General features: G+C 44.5%; 1 protein-coding gene across 5 annotated transcripts in view; it reads left to right on the forward strand.

Annotated features, from left to right (window-relative positions):
* LOC117766980 (septin-9-like) overlaps positions 1 to 24581 on the forward strand; it is an 86995-nt gene that overhangs the window by 10274 nt on the left and 52140 nt on the right. The window contains exons 2-3 of one of the 5 annotated variants that reach the window (XM_034594456.1): positions 827 to 901; positions 21527 to 22285. In XM_034594456.1, the coding sequence (XP_034450347.1) occupies positions 827 to 901; positions 21527 to 22285 (834 nt within the window). Of the gene's footprint in view, positions 1 to 826; positions 902 to 4163; positions 4346 to 12213; positions 12399 to 20218; positions 20370 to 21526; positions 22286 to 24581 lie in introns of those variants that run through there. The other 4 variants (XM_034594457.1, XM_034594461.1, XM_034594458.1 and 1 more) reach the window with 4 other exon arrangements.

The following is a 24581-nucleotide window of genomic DNA, read 5'->3' on the forward strand; positions in this document are numbered from 1 at the left end:
CCACAAATGGGATCTAAAAGATGTCTTGTTTCTGTCACAGTCATTTTCTCTGTGGCCGGCAGTAATAACAATCTTTCATAAGATTGATCTTGTTTTTCCAGATGACAACCGTAGATTATTTGGCTTTGAGGAGAATGTAAAGTGACCGTTTTCCACCCAATGCCACAGCATCTGTTGCTTGTGCTTCTACAAAAGGGAAAATTTACCTCAGGAGTTGCTCAAGGGCAATTTGAATGCACTTGGATGTGTTATCCTCAATTAGCTATTTTGGAACAGTGCGTCATGTAACTCTTGCTATCAGGCTAATGCAAACCTGCCACTAGGGCACAGAACTGTAATGATCTATGCAATATTTCTTTCTTAATGCTGATCTGCATTATTACTGTGTGAGTTAAAGGTCCAGTGTGTAAGAAATTTTATATAAAATAATGTTTTCACTAGTTCATAATCATCTAAATCGTACAAATTGTGGTTTTCTTTACCCTCGAACCCCTATATGTTTAAATACTTTGTATTTACATTAAGAGCGGGTCCTCTCTACAGAGGCCCTCGTGTTTTTACAGTAGCCCAAACTGGACAAACTAAACTCCTTTTGAGTTTCTCTGACAACTGAAGGCTACCACAGGTTCTCTTTCATGTTTTTGGAAGGGGAGGGTGAGGTGAGGGGTGTTCGGCTGCAACATGCAACGTCACCACTAGATGTCACTAAATTCTACACACTGAACCTTTAAGACTTTTGAATGGGTGGTGCTACATCTGTTGATGTCAGTTTCTCTTGACGTTAGAGGAGACTTTACTCATTTGTTCTTCTTTTCTCCATTTACAGTGAGATCCGCCAGCGCTCGAGCAAGAAGAACAGACAGAGAGGGATCTGGCATCACCAGTCCCAGTGAGTCCACTGGTATTTTCATCTATCCATTCATCCCTCCCTCCCCACATACAGCACATCATCAGCCTTTTAAATTCAGGGATACATACACTGCCTTGTCCAGCTTCCATGTTATCACTCTCCAACCCTGTTAAGCGTTATGTAAATCAGAGAGATTGACCTTCAGCAGAGAGAAGAGGTTACTCTGAAGGCAGAGCTGGCACCGTTTCCTGTCCATATAATAAGTGATGGCAGGTAAACAGCAGATAAGCGATGCAGTGATAACGAGTTTCAGAGACCGTCCTACAATGACATTTTTTTGCAATATTTGCAAATTTTTCTATCATCACATTTTCCTGATCCCATCAGGTTTTGTTTAATTTGTAATTTCACAACATACATAAAAAAACAAGTGGCTGGAAACATGTGCAGTTCTGTGTTTTGCGAATGCACATCTGAACGTGTGTTTGCATGTGTGTGTGCATGCGTGTGTGTGTGTGTGTGTGTGTGTGTGTGTGTGTGTGTGTGTGTGTGTGTGTGTGTGTGTGTGTGTGTTGGCAAATAGGCTGAAGCTGTGGCTGAGGTTCACCACTGAAGCATCTTGCAGTGAGAAGAGCCAACACTGTCTGCAGCATCAGCATAAAGAGGGGAGGGAGAGAGGATGCACACTGAAACACATACACGCACACACAATAGTCTTTGCATAGTTGAGGGCACAAACACACAATGAGTGTGTCTTTGTGTCGTGCCGTGGCCCATTTCTCGAAGTATTTAAAAGCTGTGACTGGCAATATGAGCTTGTTTCCTTTTGTGTTTACTTTGACACCTTCAACCAAAATGCACGAGCATCCGAGGAAGATAAGCAAATGTATCTCTGATTGTGAGATGATAATCTCTTGTGAAACAGGATACTGGTTCCATTTATGTATTATTAGTCCTTGCAAAGTTGGGCATTAGTCCTTGTATTTGTCCCTCAGAGAGCTGACAGCCCATGAGACAGAAAACACATTCTGACAGCAACACGAGTGTAGTCAGTACAGGACCTCCTTTGCAAAATAGTTTCATATGTGCCCTCTCAGTTTTGGGTGTTTATCTTTTTGCTCAAACTAAAACTTGTGAAGCAAACTCATTTGATTCTAAGTGAAACATGTTCTGAATCTACCAAAGCATCTGGAGAAAGACGAGTGAAGCAGAAATGCTCTTTTGTTGTTCGTACAAATCTGTCCCTGCACGCTTTCAAAAACTTGTCATCACTGTGACTCTACATTATTTTCCTCTTATATCATTTCTACTTATGTGTGTGTTTGTGTGTAAAACTGTAGAATGTCTTCTAAACTGGAATGAGATACAGGCAAAAGCTTTGTGAAGACAAACATTCACATGCAAACAAAAGAATGCCAACAGACAGAAAACACACATAGATACAGAAATGTATTACTGCACACACACACACACACACACACACACACACACACACACACACACACACACACACACACACACACACACACACAGACACACAGGTCTTGGGGGAAGTGCTTAGGGCTGAGGATGAGGCCCTGCTTGTCAGCAGACCTCCCTGACATTGATTCAGTCGCCACAGGGCATGTGTGTCCATGTGTGTGTGTGTGTGTGTGTGCGTGTGTGCGTGCGGGAGATGCCCATACAAAACATCTGCCAACAGGGCAGATTTACGAGTCTGGCGGGTGTTTGGGAGGATGCTTTACTGTAACCTCAACTCATGCACACACAAACACACACAGATACCCACACTGTGTCTATTGTTAATTTGTGTGTGGTTAATTCCTATCTGGGAGTCAGCAGATCCTGCTGTCACAAACACACACACACACACACACATACACACACACACACACACTCTTCATCATCTCACCATCAGTTTTACATATTTCGGCCATAGGGGGCCGCCAAAGTGTGAACTTCCCTGATTTCATCACCCAGTGCATCTGATGGTTTTAATTACAGCATTAATGGAGATATATCTAGAATGGCCCTCAGAGAGCACATACATCCACCAAGGCCAAACAGTCCCCTCATGAAACCATATTTAAATTCACTAGATCCAGGTTTTAATTGGAACCTGCACCAAATTGTACAGAAATCAATGAAAATCTTGCAAAATGCCCTATATCACAATGTTGAAGAAAGTGAAGAAACATTTCTTGATCCAGATCCGCACCAAACGTCAATGGGTTCTTCCATGGATCATATCCCGCCCCTCCACAAGATTCCATGGAAATTGGTTGAGAAATCCTGCTAACAGACAAACAAACGCAGACAAACACATAACCTCCTTAGCCGAGGTTATTACAGTGAACATTTAGACAACATTGTATATAAATGGAAAACAAGCACATTTAAAACAGACACTAAACACTTAGATGACTACACAAATACAGGTCAACGTGCGACAGGTCAGTGGAGCAGCGGTGGGTTGAACACGAGAGCAGACTTGACATGTCCGAGTGTGTTTGATCTCTCTATCGTAGCTGAGACGCTCGCCGCGCGACCTCTGAGCCCTGGCGCGGCGCGAGGGAAGCGCCAGGCGTTGGAGGTCATCTGAATTTCCTGAACTCAGAGACTGCTCCAGACCAAGCATGATTTAGAGCGAGGACGGGGAGGGGGGGGTTCACTAACCTTTCGAGAGCAGTTTTCTTTTGTCTTTCTCTTTTTGTCTTCCAGTTATTCGTGACTGGCCTGTGAGGACATTTCTGGGAAGTGTGTGTTAGTAGAAGTTCTCCCTTTCTTGCGTCCCACATGGTTTTTGCATTGTCAGGACTATCATCCTTTCACACGTGTACAAAGGCAGAGCTGTGTTTGTGAGCTGTGTCTGTGAGCTGTGTCTGTGAGCTGTGTACGGTGAGGACGTCTAAGGCCACAGTTTTGGGAATGTCTCTCGCACCAGCTTGACAAGTATCGGTGGGTATCGAATGAATCAAGGCCGCAGCGCACACACTCAAGCACCAGTGCGAGTAAGCTGGCAGAAGGTTTTGCAAGTACAGCGGGCTATTTTGGTCCGTGCATGTCACATGGTGGAGCTAATGGTTTCTATTTTCAAGATACAATGCTGCTTCAGTCTCTTGGTCCCATCTGAAGAAAGAGGGAGAAATAAAGAAAGAGGGAGAGAAGCGGCAAACGCAACATATGATCGGCACATGGGGGATGTCGTAATTCTGAATTCATTAGCAAGGCACACTGAAGGAATCAAGAGGGAGGGAGGGAAGGAGAGCCAGAGAGGAAAGAGAGAGTAAGAAGAGGAAAAGAGGGAGAGGGAGAGAGGGACGAGAGAAAGGGAAGTCCAAAAAAAGACAGAGAGAGAGAGAGGGAGAGAGAGAAAAAGAGAGAGAGAGAGAGAGAGAGAGAGAGAGAGAGAGACAGAAAGAGAGAGTCAAAGAGCAGACACTACATGTGGCTGTGGAGGGAGTGCTCTGGTTATGGAGGGGGACAAATTCTCAGGTAAGACCAACTGTCAGCCCAGATGAGGACGAGCTTCTCTGCTGAATGGAAAACAACAGCGTAGTTTTCTAGGTTCCTCACTGTGATCGAGTGACTTTTTCTATGAGAGCCTGCCTCTGTTTTCCCCTCCATGGTATTTTCCACTCTCTCATTCTGTCCTGTTTGCTGACTGCATGTTTTCTTTGGGGTTCTGGAGCTGGGAGCTCTGCGGGGCTTGTACGGCAGCTTAGCGGACTTGTTTTGGTTTATCTGCCCGTGGTGTTTGCCAGTTCTTTTTTCCTGTTTCTCCAGTTTGTGCCCACCATCTCCACCCCTTCCATCCCATCGTTTTCCTGTTAAATGCGTGGTGGTTGATCAGTCGCCCCGCCTGTCTGCCTGTCTCTCCCAACTTGCATTTCAATATTCGCTGCAACATAATGTGTGTTTTAGGAAGACAAAAGCTTTCTGGAGAGAGAAACAGATCTTATTTCGGAGACATTTCTCTCTTGCCCTTTTCTCAGTCTGCATTCTCCCATTCTTCTGTGGTGTGGAAACAGGAAAGAGCTCTGTTTGAACAGTACTACTCTTGTCCCTTGTGGCTCTGATCCCTCTTCGGCCATCAGTCACTCCCTCCTTTAGCCAACAGGACAGACCGAGCCCTGCCTCAGTCCCCTATAACAAAGCTGAGCAAACTTTTCAATATAATATCCTTCCTTTTTTCATTTTTACAATTTACCACAACTGCATGCATATAGAGCTGATAAGAGTTTGTGTGTGTGTGTGTGTGTGTTGCACATCATGCTAAAGTCATCAGTGAGGCGATGCAGTCTGCTTCTTAGTGGTATTTTTATGGGTGTTAGTGTGACTTGTAAAAAAGCTCATTGGCATGAAAAAAAAAACTTTGTTGGCGTGAAAATGGCGAAGTGGCTGCAGCAGCATGTGCATGTGTGTGTCTGTGCATGTGTGTACCTGTATATGTGGTTGTAGGTTGTTGGACCCACATGTTGCGTGAGATCTGGATGTGAACTCTTTAGTGTGTGTGTGTGTCTCACCCACTCTCTCTCGCGCGCGCGTTCATATTGTGGCCCCTTGTCTCCAGGTGCTTCCTCCAGGGAGCAGTAACCGCTTCAGCAGGACATACTTTGTGTATGTTTCAGTTTTGTGCGAATTTTCACTGGGGTACTTAGCACGTTGTAGTGTGTGGTGTAGTGTGTTGAACGTGTCTCTGTGTGCATATGGTCCTTCTCGGCCAGCGGGTTCGTCCAGGAGTCACCGTCTGCCGTAGCATCCATGCACACCAGCTAATCACAGGCCAGACTGACAGCAGGGTCATCCTTTTCCATCGTCAACAATCTCTTAACAACTCAACTCTTCCAGGAGCCCCTCTTCTCCTCACACATGTATCACTCTAACATGACTAACGGGAACTTACTCTGCACCTTTGATGTATTATTTTTTATTGAAAGGACAGTACAAAATAAATAGATGAATAAATAAAAATAAGATCAAAAAATTCAAAAGAACTGACAGGACAGTAAGCATGACATGGGGAGAGAAAGTGGGGGAAGACACATAGCAAAGGGCCGGGTCAGAGCAGGAGAGCTCAAGCCTTCGTATGCTGGACGGCGGCTCGACCAGGAGAGCTCGCAGGTGTCCCCCTGATCTCCCACACGTTTTGAATAGGGTTTAGAACTAAGCACTTACTTCAAGGTTTACCTACTGTAATGAAGCTTGAGTGTTGTCCCTGAAGGCCAAGCTAAGGAATCCTCCTCATTACTCAGTTGCATTTATTGGCTTCTACTGACTCACATGTCGTAATATTTCCGTGTCATCTGGACGTGAGCACCTCCCGTCTTCGTTGTCCAAATCGATTCACTTCACTTCTCGCTGATGTTCCTCTTGTTGATGCTGATTTGCGAGACTCTCCTCGTCCTTCCCACATGAATCAACAGAGACGATGCTGACAATGGAAATAATTATGTCCATCATCCACACAGAGACTGTGACTAAAGGGGCTGACGTGTCCCATTCTGTCCAGTCATAGGGAGGTCAGCTGATGATGTTTGATGAAGGTCTGTGAGACACAGCCACAGTCAGCCCCCGTTGAAATGTCAAGCTCATGACTTGTAGCGTAGCCTCAACAAACTACCTCAAACCAACCTTTTAATAAATTCAGTGAAAGTCGTGTTGAGTTTGTGCAAAAAAAGTTTGATATGTAGCATATACTTCCCCCAGCAGGTGGGGCTGCTGAGTTGAGTAAATCCCTTTTCTCACAGTTGAGAAACCTCAGTCAAGGCAGCAAGTGTTATTGTGCTGTTTCTCCTGTTATTGTCTTCGTCACACCCTACTTGTCATGAATATCGACCTGTATGGATTTCAAAAAGAGGAAATTTATTGAAGGATACGGTGGCCATGTTCCTTCCTGGTGAAACGCCATTGGTGTTGTGGGGTCAGTTGCCATGGCAGTGTGCTGAGCAGAACAATGTGCATGTGCAAGGGGGAACGACGAGGATGGCGATCACAATGCTGGCTTGTTGACGCACTACACGGGATTATGACCCAGCGGAGAGAGGGAGTGGAGGCGGGATGGGGATGGAGAGAGAGAGAGAGAGAGAGAGGCCTTATGAGAATCATCTCTGATGAAGGGCAGCTGCTCTCTCTATTGACTCAGCCATTCAACCACATGCATGAGGGAAAACACACACACGTTGTGCAGATGGTCGAGATACTTGCTCACACATACAGACCTCGCTCGCTGCAAAGAACTAAGCAAAAGTAATTGAGGGGGTATGCCAGTGTGTGTGTGTGTGTGTGTGTGTGTGTGTGTGCGTGCACTTCAGTGGAGCCATATTTCCGACAGGTGCTGTATTTGATTAAAGTTAGCACAGCCTGGCTGAGTGCCGCTGTTTGGTGGTTGAGGGCAGCTGCTGTCACTACAGCTGTGCATATACTTTAGAGGAAGCGACTTCACCAAGTGCGCTCTGGGGCCACATGAGGGGGATTTCGTGTGTGTGTGTGTGTGTGTGTGTGTGTGTGTGTGTGTGTGTGTGTGTGTGTGTGTGTGTGTGTGTGTGTGTGTGTGTCATATTGTGAAACTGTCTGACCTTTTCTAACACTCTTTCACATTCACTCTTACATTAGGGCCGTGTTATATACGTGAACTCATACCCTCGCCACCTTCATGTGCAAGTGTTCACTTCTCTTTTGTCAAACATCTCATTACATATTGGACTGTCAGAGACTTCATTCATTCCCCCATTAAGCTAAAAGTAAAGTACTGTGCCGTAGTGAAAGTCAGACTCTTTTCAGGTGCTGTTTACATTACCAGTGCTGCTGACTCCATTAGTCATGCTAACGCTGCACTCTCTGTCTCTTTCTCCTCCGCACAGTACGGAGAAAGTTTCCTTGTTTCCACGAGGGGCTCAGTGTCACTTTCTCTCTTTCTCTCTTTCTCTTTTTCACTCTCTCCTCTTTCCTGCAGAGAGCTGTCACACGTCCCCTGGTCTTTCCCCTCTTTTTCTTGTCTTGTCCGTCTCCTGAGTCAGGTAAAGCAGCTTATTGTGGGGGTTGCCATGTAAACAGAGCTGCGGTAACCAGCCAGTCACATCCAAAATATATACACGTGAACAGATGAACGCACGCGATCGACGTAAGCGTTGCACATACTTGCCAGAGCAAAACGCACACGGATTTTGACCTCTTCCAGATGTCTTCTTTGATACAGCCTGACTCGTGGGTGAGTTGCATCACGGCCAACAAAGCTTTTGTTGTTTAAGGATGAATCCAGCAGGAAGCTGGAGATTCCTCTGCTGCTGGGACCGATCATCATTAAATAACAATGAAATGAAACACTGGTCATCATTCATGATACAAATCTGCCACATTCTGTTCAATAAAATGTCACTAAGATGCTGAACTTCTTTACAATTTTTTATAATCACCCTCTGAAAACCTATTTTTATAAACTGGTGCTTAGATTATATAACTCAATAGGTTTTATTCATTATTTTCTTTATTTTGGCCATCTGCATCGTATCTGGTGTTAAAAACGGAATTAAATCTTCAGGGACATTCCAGGCTAACAGCTTTAAGTGGAAAATCAACCATGATTACCTCACTATAACATCATTACTTAATGGCGGAGTTTTCATTATCACGTGCTGTAATCGTGAATAAAAGAGTTCAGGTGAATCCATGCATCTCATAGCCCGGTGAAACCTTTCTTGGAGCTGCATCTCATATTCCAGACATTTCAGGATATTTGTCCACTGGCACATAGGCCAGACTAAATGGGAGGGGGCCAACTGGCGCCTTCGTATGTGGATGACTTTGTGTGTGTGTGTGTGTGTGTGTGTGTGTGTGTGTGTGTGTGTGTGTGCACATATTTGTGCACGTGGTGATCGACTGCTGACATTTGCCGCCCTGGCCCTTGTTGCCCTGGCACTGCCCTAGCAACTGCTACGCTGGCCTTGCATCCATTTATATAAGTAGCACACTGCTCCTCTCATGTTTTAGGTCTCAGCAGTGCAGCACCCACATTTGAGTGGTGGTGGTGGTCTGGGTTTCTTTAAGCAGTAGGCGGCTGTCTCTGTCTCTCATCATGCACACTGCAGTGCAACCTAACACCAGCAGCTGCCTATTCAAATACATTACAATACACTCACTCGCAGGAAATGTGGGGCACCAACAGATTTATGATCTGGATTGGACACAAGAACAGTTATTGACGATTTTGTCAGCTAATATTTAGAATGATGTTAAAATATCCTCATAATTAATTAAATTATGATGAACAGTGGTGGAGGAAGTACTTAAACAACTCGCTTAAAGGTCCAGTGTGTACGATTTTGGTGAAAGGGATCTATTTGCAGAAATTAACTAAAAAATAATCCCAATGATGTTTTCACTAGTGTGACTCATCTAAATTGTACAAATTGTTGTTTTGTTTATCATAGAATGGCCCCTTTATATTTAAATACGTACAAAGGGGAAGAGTTTGATTTATTATTAGTGAATTCCTCCTCCCGTTCTGCCAGATTGCAGATAACAATGCCACAGCAATAAAGTTTACTCAAAAGAAAAGCTGGTGAAGTGGAATAAACACAACGAGAAGCTAAACATTTAGATACTAATATATGCAACAGTCACACATTTCAACCTTTACATATCATATCCAAGGCCTGTGTTGTGCTAATGTCCTGAATGTGAGTGCAGTGCATGATCACCATGATATGAATAAAATTCTTCACAGAGCGGGGCAAAGAAAAATATCCCATGCAGTCTTTTCCCAGTGTGACAGTTGTTACAGTAGATTGGATTAGCACTGTCTGGGCTTGCTGGGGCTTGCGAGGATATGCAGTGGAAGGAAGTGAGCTTCTCCCTCTCTCTCTCCCTCTCTCTCGCTCTGTGTGTTTGTGTTGTGTGTGTGCGTGTGTGTGTGTGTGTGTGTGTGTGTGTGTGTGTGTGTACGTGTGTGTCTGGGTGTGTGATGTTCGGTTCAAATTGTTGGGTGCTGCCCTGAATGCATGTGTTGCTTGCCTCAGTGTAGGCATCTGCTGCACACATACTTGTTGTCTGTGTGTGTGTGTTCCTCTACTTATACCTTTGTCAGGACCATTTTAAGCATAGTCCCTACAGATTGAGGACATTTTTGGAAAGTGAGGACATTTTGGCCGGTCCTCACTTCTTCAAAGGGCTGTAGGACTTATATGGTTATAGGGTTAGAATTAGGTTTAGGTTAGGGTTAGGTTGAGGCATTTAGTTTGGATGGTTAAGGTTAGGGTAAGGGGATACAGGGAATACATTGTGCCAATGAGTGTCCTCACTAAGATAGAAGTACAAATTTGTGTGTGTGTGTGTGTGTGTGTGTGTGTGTGTGTGTGTGTGTGTGTGTGTGTGTGTGTGTGTGTGTGTGTGTGTGTGCGTGCGTGTGTGCGTGTGCGTGTTGGTTTGAAAATGACTATGTGCCAGGGAGCGGAGGAATCTGACACACATGTGTTGGGCAGGACGCGCTGTGTGGGATCAGGGTGTGTCTGGGGCAGGATTCTCCCCATGTCTCCATCTTTATCTGTTTCCAGATCACATTACTGTAGCCCACTGTTGCCCGTAGCGACGTGTTTTATCTATACGTGCAATGCTGACCTCTGCTGGAGGAAGTGGCACAGTGTCAGATATGGTGGGTTGTATGCAGGTTGGTCTTTTGAGTGAGGGATAAACAATCTGCTGTCGTCATGAACACTGAACTACGCAGTCGCCCTGCAACGTAATGTTCTGACATAGGTGACAACAAAAAGAACACCTTGCCCTCAGATAAACAACAAACAAATAAGTTATACAAGTTACATGTACTTAATTATGGCCTCATAGCCACCTGCCCCGGTGTTTAAAATGTCCAGGCACAGGCCCAGTCTTCATGTAAACACAGAATATTTATCGATGATTAAAGTGCTTGCTCACACATATCGTGGGTTACATATTTTGGACCAGGGCTTGGTACAGTAAAACCTCATATTTACTTTGAAAAGTGTGTGTTGTAGAGTGTGTGTTTGCACTCTGCAGCACATCTGTGTTTATGATCGCTGAGCACACCTAAATGAACGGAAAACACACGATCTGATTCCAATGTAAGCATCAAATTGGCGGTGAGCTCTCAAGACATGCAAGATAAATGACACATTGGACAACAGCTATTAAAGATAATTTTATTTCATGTGTCTTCTAATTTTCTTCCTCATGTGTTGTTTTCTCACGTATCTTCGCTGTTACGAGCCTTGTGAGCTGCTGATAAATGGGTCATTTTGGTGCAGCGGCCAATAGCAGCAGGTTTTTTTTCTTCTTCTTGTTGCCTTTGGCCTGTGGCTGATAAAGTCTGAATATGGCTTCGTTGCCTCAAGGTAACTTCTCATTGGGTAATTCCAGTTCTCGCACAGATTGAGAATGAAAGTGGCTTCACAGCGCGGGTCACACACATGAGTGTTTTGGTCAGAAGATTCAAGAAGCAACGAGTCACAAACTCACAGATATTTCCCAGCTGCCACATCCTTCTTACTTTTTTCACTCAAGCACACACACCACACACAAACAAACCACACACACTGACCATCGCCATGTTCCTCCGCCCCCACACACAGGGGCTCATTCACATGGTCATTAAGTCATTAGGCTACTTATTTATTGATGTCTGCCTCCAGAGCGACTGAGCATGTCAGACCATCTACTAAACGCCTGCATGAGCTTGTCCTGACCATATTAGTCCATAGAACGATTCTGTTTCCACTCCGGATTTATTTTGCTATTCGCTGTAACTGTTCCCTCCATCTACTTTAAGATAAGACCATATGGCGACATGCCTTGTTTTCTAGTCTGTGCATTGATGTATGTGCTCATAGGATGCTGATGTCGACTTGTTCAACAAAGTAAGGCCTGAAACATCTTAGTAATAGGCGATCTGTGTTTCATTAGTTTCTGTGTTTCTTTAGTGTGTGTGTGTGTGTGAGTGTGTGTGTGTGAGTCATGTGACTGAGCTTACAGGAAGTGTGTTCAAATGTTAGCATGCGTATAATTTGACTGACCCATGGCAAAAAAAGAGAGAGCTTTCATAGAAAGGAGCCAGTCTGAGAGGACGGCTACAGAAGAGGAGGGAGGGAGGGAGGGAAGGGCGGAGTGGGGGAGGGTTGGGGGACAGTGAGCTGAAGGGAGAGAGGGAGGAAAGAGGAGGGCGGGTGGGGGGTTGTCATCGCTGGCTCATTCCAAGCTCTGGAAGTTGAGAAGGAGGAGAAGAGAAAAAATAAGTTTCAGCGTTCAGAGACAGGAGAGAAAGGGAGAGGGTTTGGATCAGTGAGCTGCTCAATCCTTTTTTACTTCCCTCCCCTCCTCTCTCTTTCACGGGTCTCCTAATTTGGGATTTGTTTAAAAAGCGGGACTGCGCCTGAGGAAGACTTTTCCTTGCTGGGGAAAGGGAACCCTGCTCCCTCTTCTCTTGCATTACACACACACACACACACACACCTTCTCCCCAAAATGTCTGATTCCACTGTCAACGCTCACTTGGAAGGGATCATATCAGACTTTGAAGGTCAGTTTCTCGTGCTGCTTTTCCTCTTCTTCTCCTCGCTCCGTGGTGTGAGGCACTCTTTAACCCCGCCGTGAGGACACTATAGATGGTTTCCACATGTTTTATTGGAGCCGAGTTGATCTGGAAAAAAAGAAAACGGAGAGGGAGAAGGTTTTCGTTGACGTCTGTGGTGAGCTGTGGTGTTTTGAAAGGGAAATGGCGCTCCAAGTGTTGCTTTTTATGGCTCTTTAACTTTTGTTGGCGACGCATGGGTGTGTGTGTCTGTTATTGTTGTCATGTATGTAGTTTGAGTTTAAGTTTTGGCTGCATGTGCCAAAAAGGGAAAACTGCTTTCAGAGGGAAATGTGCAACTGATTTGGCCTCTCCTCACAGCAGCCTGCATCACATAGTTTGTTTGTGTGCTGGGCACTCAGGAGACTGCAATACAGCTGTGAGGGGAACACCTGGCCCACCTCCCACCTCCCCCCTCCGTTCCCTCTTCTCCTCTTCCTATTCATCTCTCTGCCCCTGGCCCACAGATTCCCCCTGTCATCCCTCTCCTCCCACTCCTCTTCCTCCTCCTCCTCCCAAGTCCTCGTCCTCTGGCCGTGCTTCCCCCTTTCCTCTCTCAGCAGCTCGTCCATCCTCGGCCTCTCCTCCCTCGGCCTCCCTGCTGGTGGTGGAGGAGGAGGGTGGGTGGGGCGCGGTGGGGAGGTTGACAGGCTGACACCTCTCCCCGCAAACCTGTCTGTCCATCTGATTCGCTGTCTCCTGCCTCTCACAAACACATAGCCATTAGGAACGCATCCACACTTGTCCGGAGCTGCTCCTCCGTCAACACCAGTTTGTCTGTGGTATGTATGCGTGGTGAATCCCCTCTCTGCCTCCCTCTCTCCTCTTGTCTTACAGTTTTTAAACCGCCCGCTTACGCAATGAAACGGAGCAGAAAGATAAGTGGCATTCAGAGAAGAGAGGCAACAGAAAAGGGGGCGAAGAAGTGCGCTCTGCCCGTCCCTCCTCATGTGTAACACCAGCATAATGGGCGACTGTTGTGATTGTCAGGGGGTATGTGTTGGGCTGAGTGTGTGTGGTAATACCTTTGTGACAGCCCCCCTGTGATCTATGGCCCTGCCTGGCAGAGATGCAGCAGTGCTGTGAGAGCCCGGGCAACAGGAGCCAGGATTTTAGGGTTGGAAAGTCAATAATTACACGTACTCATGTTACTGTAGCTGAGTTGGTTTGCCGTGAGCTTTTTGTTTGACTTCAAATACGAATTCCCCTCTTGATATTTAAAGAGAATGAAGCCTTCCAGATCAAATTTGCTTCAAAAAGAAGCATTCTTTCAATGAAAAGAAGAACAACACCTTGTACGTCGCTGGGTTTTTTCAATGGGCCTTATCACAACCGAGTAAATGTTACATCCCAAAACATCTGTTTGTGGCCTACTTCATGTTTACCCTTTAGTTGATCATGACAGTTAATATGAAAACGCTTGTAATTTTCTGAAATGAAGCATAAATAATTCTTCCTCTTACAAAGGAACACATGTCTAGAAAGAACCAACACAGTACACTCAGGGGTTTCTCTGCTGCAGCCTTACTTGGTCTGGTATGACCGGTGGCTTATGTTAGCAAACTTTAGATGGACATTGTTTTGTAGTGGATGATACTGAGTCACGGCACCGAGCTGAGTGACTCTTCTCTGCTGGAGCTATACTGTCACACTATGTCTCAGCATTTACCAGGAACCCCATTGTTACCACAGTGGCTGCCAATCAGCAAAATGTACAGTCTGGGTTTAAAGGTAGAGTTGGTAAGTTGTTTCTGAAACACTTTTGATCTTAATTGCAAGTCGTGGCTATAAATAGATAAAATCTTAGGCCCTCGCAGGACTGCAATAAACACAACCAAACATTTTACTTGTCTGTCACTAACCAGCCTGCCTGCCAGCACGCGCCCTGCTGTGCTCACACTGCGCACGACCTGTACACCACTGAGGCAGAGGCGATAACCAGGAGTTGGCGAGTGAGTCAGGGAAAAGTCACGTTTGTGTATTTTCGTGGGTGGAGCTTTGGCAAATGTATCGGTTGCAAGTGTAGCCTGCTCTCGCAAAGCTTTTCCAGGCATACCGACCCTAGCTTTAATTCTAGTTAGACAAATATTTAAATCAGGTTAAATTGGGAAGATTTTGTAGTCTTTCGACTTCATATGTGAAAGACCACACCAATAGTGTTCAATAGTTCAAACTTGTTTATTTTGTACCTCAGAAGAAGGCTTATTTTCTACGGCTGAATGGCTGCGTTGTGATTTATTTAATGGTAAGGGCCGGACTGTGAATGTCTTCGGAGGAGGTCTCTGTTTATTCTGACAAAATGAGCTCCAGTCAATTTTGTGCATATATGTGGAGCCCTTACACAAGTTAAACCACACAAATGAGCCAGCAAATTACACTATAACTTTAAACCAGCGAGAAAACATTAATGAGAGAGAGGCTAACAAATGGATATTTCAATGACCAAAATGTTACGTAGCTGTCCCATGCAGTACAACAATAGATGGGGGAGCGGGAGACACCCTTATAAAACTGGAGGAACGGGTACAGAAACTTTATCAAACATTCCACATTGACAATGAAAGCCTAAACTTGTCAGGTAATACATATTGACACCGATTACTTGTTGTTATCACAGATGCATATTGGACTCTGTTACACATGAAGCTGTATAATTGGCATTTACACTTGACCATGGATCTTTCATACTATCAGTATCTTGATCAACACCCTGAAAATACACATGGTTCACACATAGAAAGTTATTAACAAATATAGTCACACCTTGAGTTTGTGAAATGATTAGAGCTCTGAAATAAAAGCACAGTGGGAATGATGCATCATTTTAGTATTGAATGTGACACTAATTTGTGCAGCATGCCGCTGTAGTCTGTACAGTGACTTTGTGAGTGGAAGGGAGAAGAGGAAGAGTTTTCCATGTAGCAGTGAGTGTATTTGCCATGTCACCACTGCCGGACACTGATTCACTGTGATTCACTGTGTCATGCTTTGCTCTGATGACGCCGGTGAGAAGCTGAGAGACACAGAAGACAGGATTCTGTTGCCTGAGGCCGATGACCTCAGCTGTGACCTCAGCTTCGCAAACACACAGATCATTGACCGAAGACACTGGACCTTCCGCTGAGCAGAACACACACACACACCCACACAGTTTCATACAGCTTCATTTTGTCCTGCTCCTTGAAAGAGATCTGTTCTCTCTTTCCTCTTGCAAACAACCCTCTGTGTGTAATGACAGACTGCAGACAGTATGCATGGTGAGGTGAAGCTTGTATTCCTGTTGAAACAAGAGTACCAACCAGCGAGTTGTGAGTGCGAGTAGTCTCCTCTGTCCCAGCTGATCTCCTTCCTTTTCCCCCTCTCTCTCTGCATGTGAAGGGCAATTGCTGGACCAGTGAGAGGAAATTCCACAGAAGCAGATTTCTGTGGTGGGTGAAAATGTCGGGGTTAGGCAGTGGAGGAGTGGAACCGAGCACAGCCCGCCCTCTTTTTTTTTTTTACAGAGCTGAATGGGGCCCGTCCTGCATGACCTGCACTCGCCAACCAATCACTGTTGTAAAAGTTTACAGTCGGAAATGAGATCAAGTTAAATTTAATCACCGGGAATGGAAAGAAAAAAAACTTAGAGCACCTTCCTGATCCCTGCAGTGCAGAGCTTCTATTGGTTTGTACTCATTTTCCACAAGTGCTTTTTAATCACTCCAATTTATCAAAAGACCACGTGGAACTTTTCACCCTGAATCACATATAGAATTAGTCATTGCAGGTTGCTGCCATACTTCCTGCTCTTTAAACGTTGGGCAGAGCGCTTCGTACAATATTAATTTTGTTGGATGAAACTCACGAATCTTAATAGTGACAATCACAGTAGGATCTGCTTTTATAAGCCAACTGCCACCTAGCTGTGGCTTTGGATTGCACCGAAACCTTTCGTTGTCAAAGAACAGAAGTATTGGAGTCAATGTGCTGTATTGATTTCAACCATTAAGTCTGAGTCTTGTGACAAAACACCACGAGGAGCCTCGCTGACAGAGCTAGAGGGAGGAAGCGTCCTCTGACAGAAGCTGATGATAACCGGGCTCAGGCGTCTGCATCCTTATCAGCACTATCAGGCTCTATGCTCACCAGGTCGGACAGGTTTCCTGCTAATGACGCCAATAGCTTTCGTGCTGCTGAGAAGCACCAAAGGGTCATTCTGAGGTAGAGCGAACACAGTGGGTCTTTGTTGGGCTTTAAAGTTACTCCTCGCTGTTTCTCTCCCTCGTTGGACACGTGGAGCGAAACCTGCCCCGATGCCAACCCCAGGCAAGATCCCAGAGTTATCAGCAGGCTCATTGATGTGGCTAAAAACAACTGGGCTGTGATGAGAGATTTTCTTTGAAACATCAAGCAGAAACCGCTTTTGCTTTCAATTAGAAATGGAAAGTTTTAATTCATAGGATTTCTGTTCTGCTTGTTTTATCCCGTGGTTGTTGTAGTAGCAGTGGTTTAATGTTACAGCGAGCACTCGTCGAGAAACTTGTATATCAGTTTACAGTGCAGCCAACATTTGTTGTTTACCCTGCTGAGGAGTTGAATGTGTAGAGCCACAATCAGCTGTATGAGCGCTAAACCCGGTGACATATTCAATGCATTTTAATAAAAGCCACCTATAGTGTTTTGTCAGTTCAGTGCTTTTAATGATGAAAAAATCTTTGGTTTTCATTCACAGACACTCAAAAGAGCTCTGATATCGATCTCACCACAATCATCTTAACTCTGGAATGGCAAACTCCTCCAGTAACAATGAGAGCTTAATTATATAGAGATATGGTTTCATTGAAAGTTTAAGGATTATACGTTTCCCTTAAGCACAAACATTCCAGAACACTGCATGTGCTGTGTTATTTCATGGACAGACAAAAAAATAGATACGTTTACATTCAGTGTTATTCAGAAAGTATACAAAAGCATTCACATCACAAACTTGATGCTTCCACAAACTTCTTATAGAAGAGTCTATGCCCCAAACGTAACCTGGGAGGTGATTGAAAACTTTCTGGGGGCATGAACTGTTGTGTGTCTTCTCACATTTAGTATTTATCACCACAATGCATTTAGTATATTCTCAAATGAAAGTTGAATATATTTTTTTATTTTATTAATTTAATCTGTAAATATAAAAAAAAAACATTTTGTCACATCTGTCACATTCATGTTAACCAGCTTACACCATCTGGTGCATTGCTGTTTCGTCACTCGTTTCCCCATTGTTGTGCAAGTGCTTCCTGTTGTGCACACGAGACAAATAAAAGAAACAAAAAATGCTGTTCAGCTAATTTAAAAACTGATCTATATTACGAGTAGAGGTCAGAAGCTTCACATGCGACCTTTAGGTTAAATCATTTGCTTTGATGGCAGATTGTGACAGCAATCATGATCTGAAAGTTGAATTACTCTCGCCAATGGTTATGTTTGTTTATTGGTTTATCTGTTTGTTAGCAGTTTTACACAAAAACTACAGGACGGATAACCACGAAACTTAAGACTGCGTTTTTAGATATTTTCCCCAATTCCCCATGGAATAGTTTATGGATCTTGATAAAGAAAATTCAGGCACGTTGAAGGGGACTGATTTCTATGAGTGTGTACATTGGGCCTTGGTGGAGGTGGACGCTCTTCTGAGGGCTATTCTAGTTTAACAGTTTGACAATCTTCCCGCTAATCCTGTCGTGATTCTGTGTTTCCCTTAACAGCTAAAGACAAAAGTCAGCACTTCATCTCGTTGACCCGTTCACTTCATCTGCCGTCATGCACAGAGAGGCACAGGGAATGTCCATGTGCTGCTCATGCACTACATGCTACACTGGAGAGCAGAGTAGCAACATCATGTGTTTTCCTGGCAGTTTAACCATGTTTCAGTGCACTACATGGATTCAGTGCAAGTCTGACAGAGTGTTAGTTGAAAAACATCATGCTCGGCTGCTATGTCTTCCTTATTTGGCAGGTTGGGTCTGCTGACTTGAGTTTACAGTGTCTCATTCAGAGCGGAGTCCAAGATGACTGCGGTTCAAAAAAAATCTTCAAAGCAGATTCGGTTTCAGTTTCAGGTCAAATGAGAGGTAAAGGGAAGGTTCACATTCGGTTCACATTGGTGCTCGTTAGTATTATCTTAGCTTGGTTGGAAGGTCTGTGATCACTGCTTCATTCATAAACACACACACACACACACACCTAATGTGTCCAGAGACGTTTACAGAGGCAGAGACCAGGCTGTGTTTGCTTTACCCTACAGCTGAGTTTAAACACACACACACGCTCACAGGGAAGTATGGAAGCACAACTGACAGCGCCTCTGTCTCCAGCGTGTCTGTGTGGACCTCAATGTGTCGGGCCTTTCTGTCACCACAGAGCAGGCACGCCACACAGTTAGCTCAGTTCTATGCAAACGGGTCATTAAATTGAAATCTCAGAGTCTTAAGTGGTCTCTGGCACTTTGACTGTGCCTTTGCCTCTTCGGTTTCACTGCTCAAGATTTAAACACCGAAAGCTGAGCATCAGGCTGTCGTGCTTCATTCCCTGTCCTCAGTGAGAGATTTTACACGTAACCTTAATGCGAGTAATGAGTGTCGTTCCCTCGCTTATTTCTGACACTTCTAGAAGAGCAGAGCACACTGACAACATTGTCTTTCAGGGGCAGTTCTTTCACATGTATTTACTGTGTTTTATTTGAATGAAACAAAGAGTTGATTGTCAGAAACCGATCTGTTATGGTGGAGATGTATAGTACATGGGTAACAAGTCTAAATCTAAGTCAGAAGACTTTTTAAAAATTTCCTCTCTCTCTTTCTCAATGGTAACGCAGAAAACCCAAAATTGCCACACACAATAAACACAGGAATTAGTTTTTCAGGTATTCTGTATTCAGGAGGATGTACTGAGGGCATGATAAACCACATCCAAATCATTTGAGTACATTACAGCAGGAACATGTTAACCCGTGAGGCTCAAAGGTGCTGGGAGTTCAGTGGGAGATTCAGTGTGGCGGCAGGTATACAAGGGTGAAATGTGGGCGGCCAGTCGTGTTCTCATTCAAGGTACAAACAGGAAGCTCTACACTGGAGAACCCTCGTTTCTTCTAAGTATAAAAACTATAAAGAGATTTTGCTCCTGAGTGAATGTTTTAAACTCCATGGGCGAAATAAAAAACCCTTTGAAACTATTTTACAAATCAATCTTATGCTCCTCACTGTACTTGCATACTGAGCATTATATTACCATGTATTGGACTTCTGTCACATGAAATTTACCTTGCAATTAAACCTACCTGAGGTGATAAGGCTAGTCAGTGACTTATTGTATATATCACTGCTTAAAACCCATTTTTATAGACTTGCTCTCACGTGAGGTTGTGTTTTTAATGTTTTATTACTGCTTTTTATGTGTTCAAGTATTCACGTGACATAATTCTTCATTTCATTTGAACACTACCTTGTTTCTGACCACCTGAACCCGGACTCTTTATACTCTTATATTCTACCTTTCTTGCTTTGCTGTCAAAGCACTTTGTAAACTCAGTTTTTAAAAAGTACTATATAGATAAAGTGTCTTATAATAATTATTATTACTATCATCCGCATCATTATTATTATTTCGTCATTATTAATATCATTATTATTAGAGTTATTATTATTTATTGATATCGTTTCATCACCCAGATCGATTGATTGAGGGGTCGCGCGGGCCGGGTGCGCGCTCCCGTGGCGGGGGGTCAGGTGGTTGTCGTCATCAGGTGAACAGGTGCGCGAGGAGACAAAGATGGTGACGCAGTTATATTAAATAGATGCGAGTCCTCACCCCGACACGATAACTAAACTCGACCCAGGAAACACATCACAGGCGCCATGAAGCTCTCAGACTACGTGAAGCGCGTCAAATCCGGTAAGACCAGCGTGTTCCACCGCGGTTCGTCATGAACTGCAGCTCCGTGCGGAATGACGTTAACCGCGGCTTTCTCTGGAAAGAATTGCCGCCGTCATTAAAGTCATTTACGGGTGTGAAGCGTCACTGTGGTTAAACTAATAAACTGTCCATGTCGGTGCCAGGGTGCGAACCGGTCCTGTCACGTTGATCTATTAAGTGTTATTATCATTATTTAGAAAGAAGCAGGGTTTAATGTCACCTTTAATCTCCGTGGAAGTTAAGTTTGGCTTTGTTCGTTGAGTTCAGGGTTTCCAGCTCCGGATAACAAAACCAACTCCAACTCGAACATATCCCACTGCTGCACCATATACACGCTTTTAAAGATTTGCTGTAATGGCCAAATGTGCTGTAATATCAGTCATTTTAATCTCAATGGGGAATTTTCCTGGTCAAATAAAGGTTAAGATGAAATAAATAAAGTAGTAAGTAAAAAGAAATGGTCACAGTATATGATCATATTTAAATGAAATAGCTCTGTTGACGTGGTGATCAATTCACTCATCCACAAACTTTCCTCCTCCACCCGGACTGGATGACATGAATTGACTTTTAATATGTCATATAGACAATGGGGGGGTAGAGTGGGTCATCCACCAAACAGAAGGTTGGCGGTTTGAGCCCCGAAGTGTCCTTGGGCAAAATGCTGAACCCCCAAATTGCTCCTGGCGGTTGTGCTGAATGCTTGTGTGAAATGGGTGAAGCTTTTTGAACGGTCATCAAGAATAGAAAAGCATTGTAGAAATCCAAATCATGCACCATACATCATAATGCTGCTTCACTGTGTTTTACTCATGTACTCATAATAAATAAATGCGGAATTAGGCTGTGTTCACTCTCCGCTCCAGCATCTGAGATTCTTGGTTTTCCGAGGGACCTAGGAGGCCGTACATTGAACCAAGCCGAACGTCACCCTCCTCTCCCAACAAAGAAACGCATGATTCCGCATCATTCCGCATCATTCCCATTTTCAAAAGCTTCATTCCGTCTTGTGATTATAAACAAAGTGCATATTGTGCAGACACATAAATAATAGCAAAGTGTATGCGCAAACCCAGACCTACCCTGTTGTAACGGCACTGGTTTGACCTACTGTTCTTTTATTTTTATTTTTTCAGCACTGAAACGGTCGTTTGAGGTGGAGGAGGCGGATTCATCCACACACCCCTCGCCCCTGTCTCGTCGGACCACTAACCCTCTCCGCTCATCAACCACCTCCACATCCAGCCAGCGGAGCTACGACCTGAGCTCCCGCAACTCTGACTACTCCTCCACCAGATCTTCCCCCTCCGAGTCCTCCAATCCACGTTCCCCAAATACCAGCATGAGGCGCATTGAGTTATCAGGGGGTCGTAACCCCGACACAGCCTCTTCCCGCCGCACAGAAATCTCCATCGAGGTCTCCTCCAAGCAAATTGACAACTCGCCCAGCGCCGGCATCGCCCGCTTTGGCCTCAAACGACCTGAGGTAAGCCTGGGCAGTCGGAGCACCCCTCTCGACAGCTCCTCCAACTCCATCTCCACTTCCACAAACAGGCGTGCAGAGCTCGCCATGACACGGTCCAGTGAACCCCCCGCCCCTCCGAGGAGGATGGATGCCCAGCTGTCCTCTGCCCCAGTCTCTAGGATCCCTGACCCCCCCCAGAGAAAAGCAGAGACCCCGTCCCCCATCCTCAGCCCAGCTGATGGAGTCTCCCGGAAGCCAGAGATGCCTGTCTTCAGACAGCCGGATGGTTTAGTGCCAGGCAGCGCAATGGAGAACAACAACAACCACCCGCCTCCTGCCCCAAGCGCTCCCCTGCCTTCCCTGGCAGAGCCCCGGGTGGAGAGGGTGCGGTCGCCCATCACAGAGACACCCACGTCCCGACCAACAGACAGTGAGTACCTGCTTCAGCATGTTTTCTATAACTGTTTTTTATTAAGGTGCACGTTGACTGTGTTTGTCCTTGGAGATGTGGTTGTAACCAGTTTCAACATGGCCTATCTTCCTCAATCTAATAACTTGCAACGGTTTGGCAGCAGCCGCACTATGATGAAATCATTTGATCATTGCTTTACCGTGTTGTTGCTCATTTTCCCTTTTCTGTTCATGACAGTTTTATTTTACCTTATCTTGAAGCCATTGTCTTGTCACATCTTAACACACTTTTTTTTTTTTTTTTTTAAACTAGGCTTTGTATTTATTCAGGATATCCACTATTTTTGTTCCACGTAACATTACAATGCAGCTACGAAATGACGGCACCAGCCAAAGACGGTTCAAGCAGGAGTTTTGTGAGCTTGTCAGTCTAGACTGTCTGTGAATGTAGGTCAGTGAGGGTGATGATGAGAATCGCAGGGCTACTCCCAGGACAGCAGCTGGAAAATATCTCATACAGGCCAACAAACGAGAAGCTCAGCTCACATGAACTTAGATCAACTACTGGACTCAGACAGGGTAAAATCACTGTAAATTCAGATTATGTGAGATTAAGAAACTGCAGTTTATGTGGGGGTGTATTTTTAGTTAGTGTAATTGGTTAATGTAGAAATGCCAGTGACACAGCAAGTTTACTAGTGTTTTTGGCTTTGAGTGTGTTTTCTCAGTTGACTGCTCTACTTGTGTGACATACAGAGCTATAAATGAATGCAAAATCTATCATTGTCCAGACAGAGCAGAGGTGGCTTTTAATACTCTTCCTCTACTGACTAACATGAGACGTGTGGTGCAGAGATGATGCCAAACTCAAATAGAGACCATAAGTATTGGTTTTACTGGGGCAAAATATCAAGGGCGGCTCCATAGCTGTGGTAAGGTAGTGCTCACCAATGAGTCATTGTCTCACTGGATGAATCTGTCAGGACGACCAGGAAGAAAGACTCAGTAAATCACTCATTCCACAACTCGTCCATTCAGCTTGTTGGTTTAGATTTTAAAACATGCTGAAATTATTTGTGAGTCTAAATTTGAGTTTTTGTATTTCCAAGTGTCTGATTCCTAATATTTTGTCACCCGTTGAGATGCAGTTTGCACAGAAAACACCTTTAGTGCATGACAAGGAATCTCAAATATTAACTGTCCCATTTCCATGAAGTGCATTGTGGATATTCTTCATCCTCAGTGGATGAAACCTAATATTTATGGTAACCCCATGACCTTTGTTTTAGCACCACCCTGAGGACAATCTTTTTATTTTAGCTGGATTTCTGTGAATACCTAGACTATGTTGATTTCTTCCTTTGCTTCAGTTGGGCATAATGAATTGCAGCCACTAGAGGCTCTGCAGGTGGGCTGTCTTTTTTAAAAATTTTTGTTTTGTATTGCTTTGAATTGCAGGGATTTATAAAGCTTACAGTACATATGCTCCAGTGTCAGTGGTGTGTAGGCTTCAGTAGAGGTTGCACTTTTGACTGGTTCTTGTTATTGTGCCTGGGTGTGTGCAGTGACTTCAATCTCTCTCTGTGTGTGTGTGTGTGTGTGTGTGTGTGTGTGTGTGTGTGTGTGTGTGTGTGTGTGTGTGTGTGTGTGTGTGTGTGTGTGTGTGTGTGTGTGTGTGTGTGTGTGTGTGTGTGTGTGTGTGTGTGTGTGTGTGTGTGTGTGTGTGTGTGTGTGTGTGTGTGTGTGTGTGTGTCGCGCGCTATCTGGAGACAGCTGTACTCATGGGCTGCTCTCTCTGGTGGAGTAGTATCAAGGCGTAGGCGGCTGGGAGGTGATGCATTCCAAATCTGGAGGTCATAAAACATTCTACATAAAAATAGAAACCCTCCACTTTTTAATTTGTGTGTTACCTCTCTGTCCACTGTACTTCTTCTGCAAACAGATCATGATTTTATTTAATTCTTTTTTTTTTTTTATTGTTTGGCATGTACCACCCTTGGTGAACCAGAAAGCATATGTGCTAAATAACTTAAATGTGGTCTTGTGTTAATAGGAGGGGAATAAGCTAGGAAAAGTGAGAGGATTAAGTCTAAACTTCTGCCACATTTGGCTCAGAGAGAGAGAGCAGAAGGGAAGAGGAAGACAAAATGGTGAGAGAGATAAAGCGTGCGAGGAGGAGTGTGCTTTCCTGTAAAGTCCGTCAACGGGGTGAAAACAAAATGAGAAAAGCCCACTATAACCTCCAAGCATTTCGGAGTAAAGCTAAACCGACAGACCACATTTTGACGACGCTCCTAAAACTACAATTTACTTTC

Source organism: Hippoglossus hippoglossus, chromosome 8 (genome assembly GCF_009819705.1).
Source record: "Hippoglossus hippoglossus isolate fHipHip1 chromosome 8, fHipHip1.pri, whole genome shotgun sequence".
NCBI classification, from domain to species: domain Eukaryota; kingdom Metazoa; phylum Chordata; class Actinopteri; order Pleuronectiformes; family Pleuronectidae; genus Hippoglossus; species Hippoglossus hippoglossus.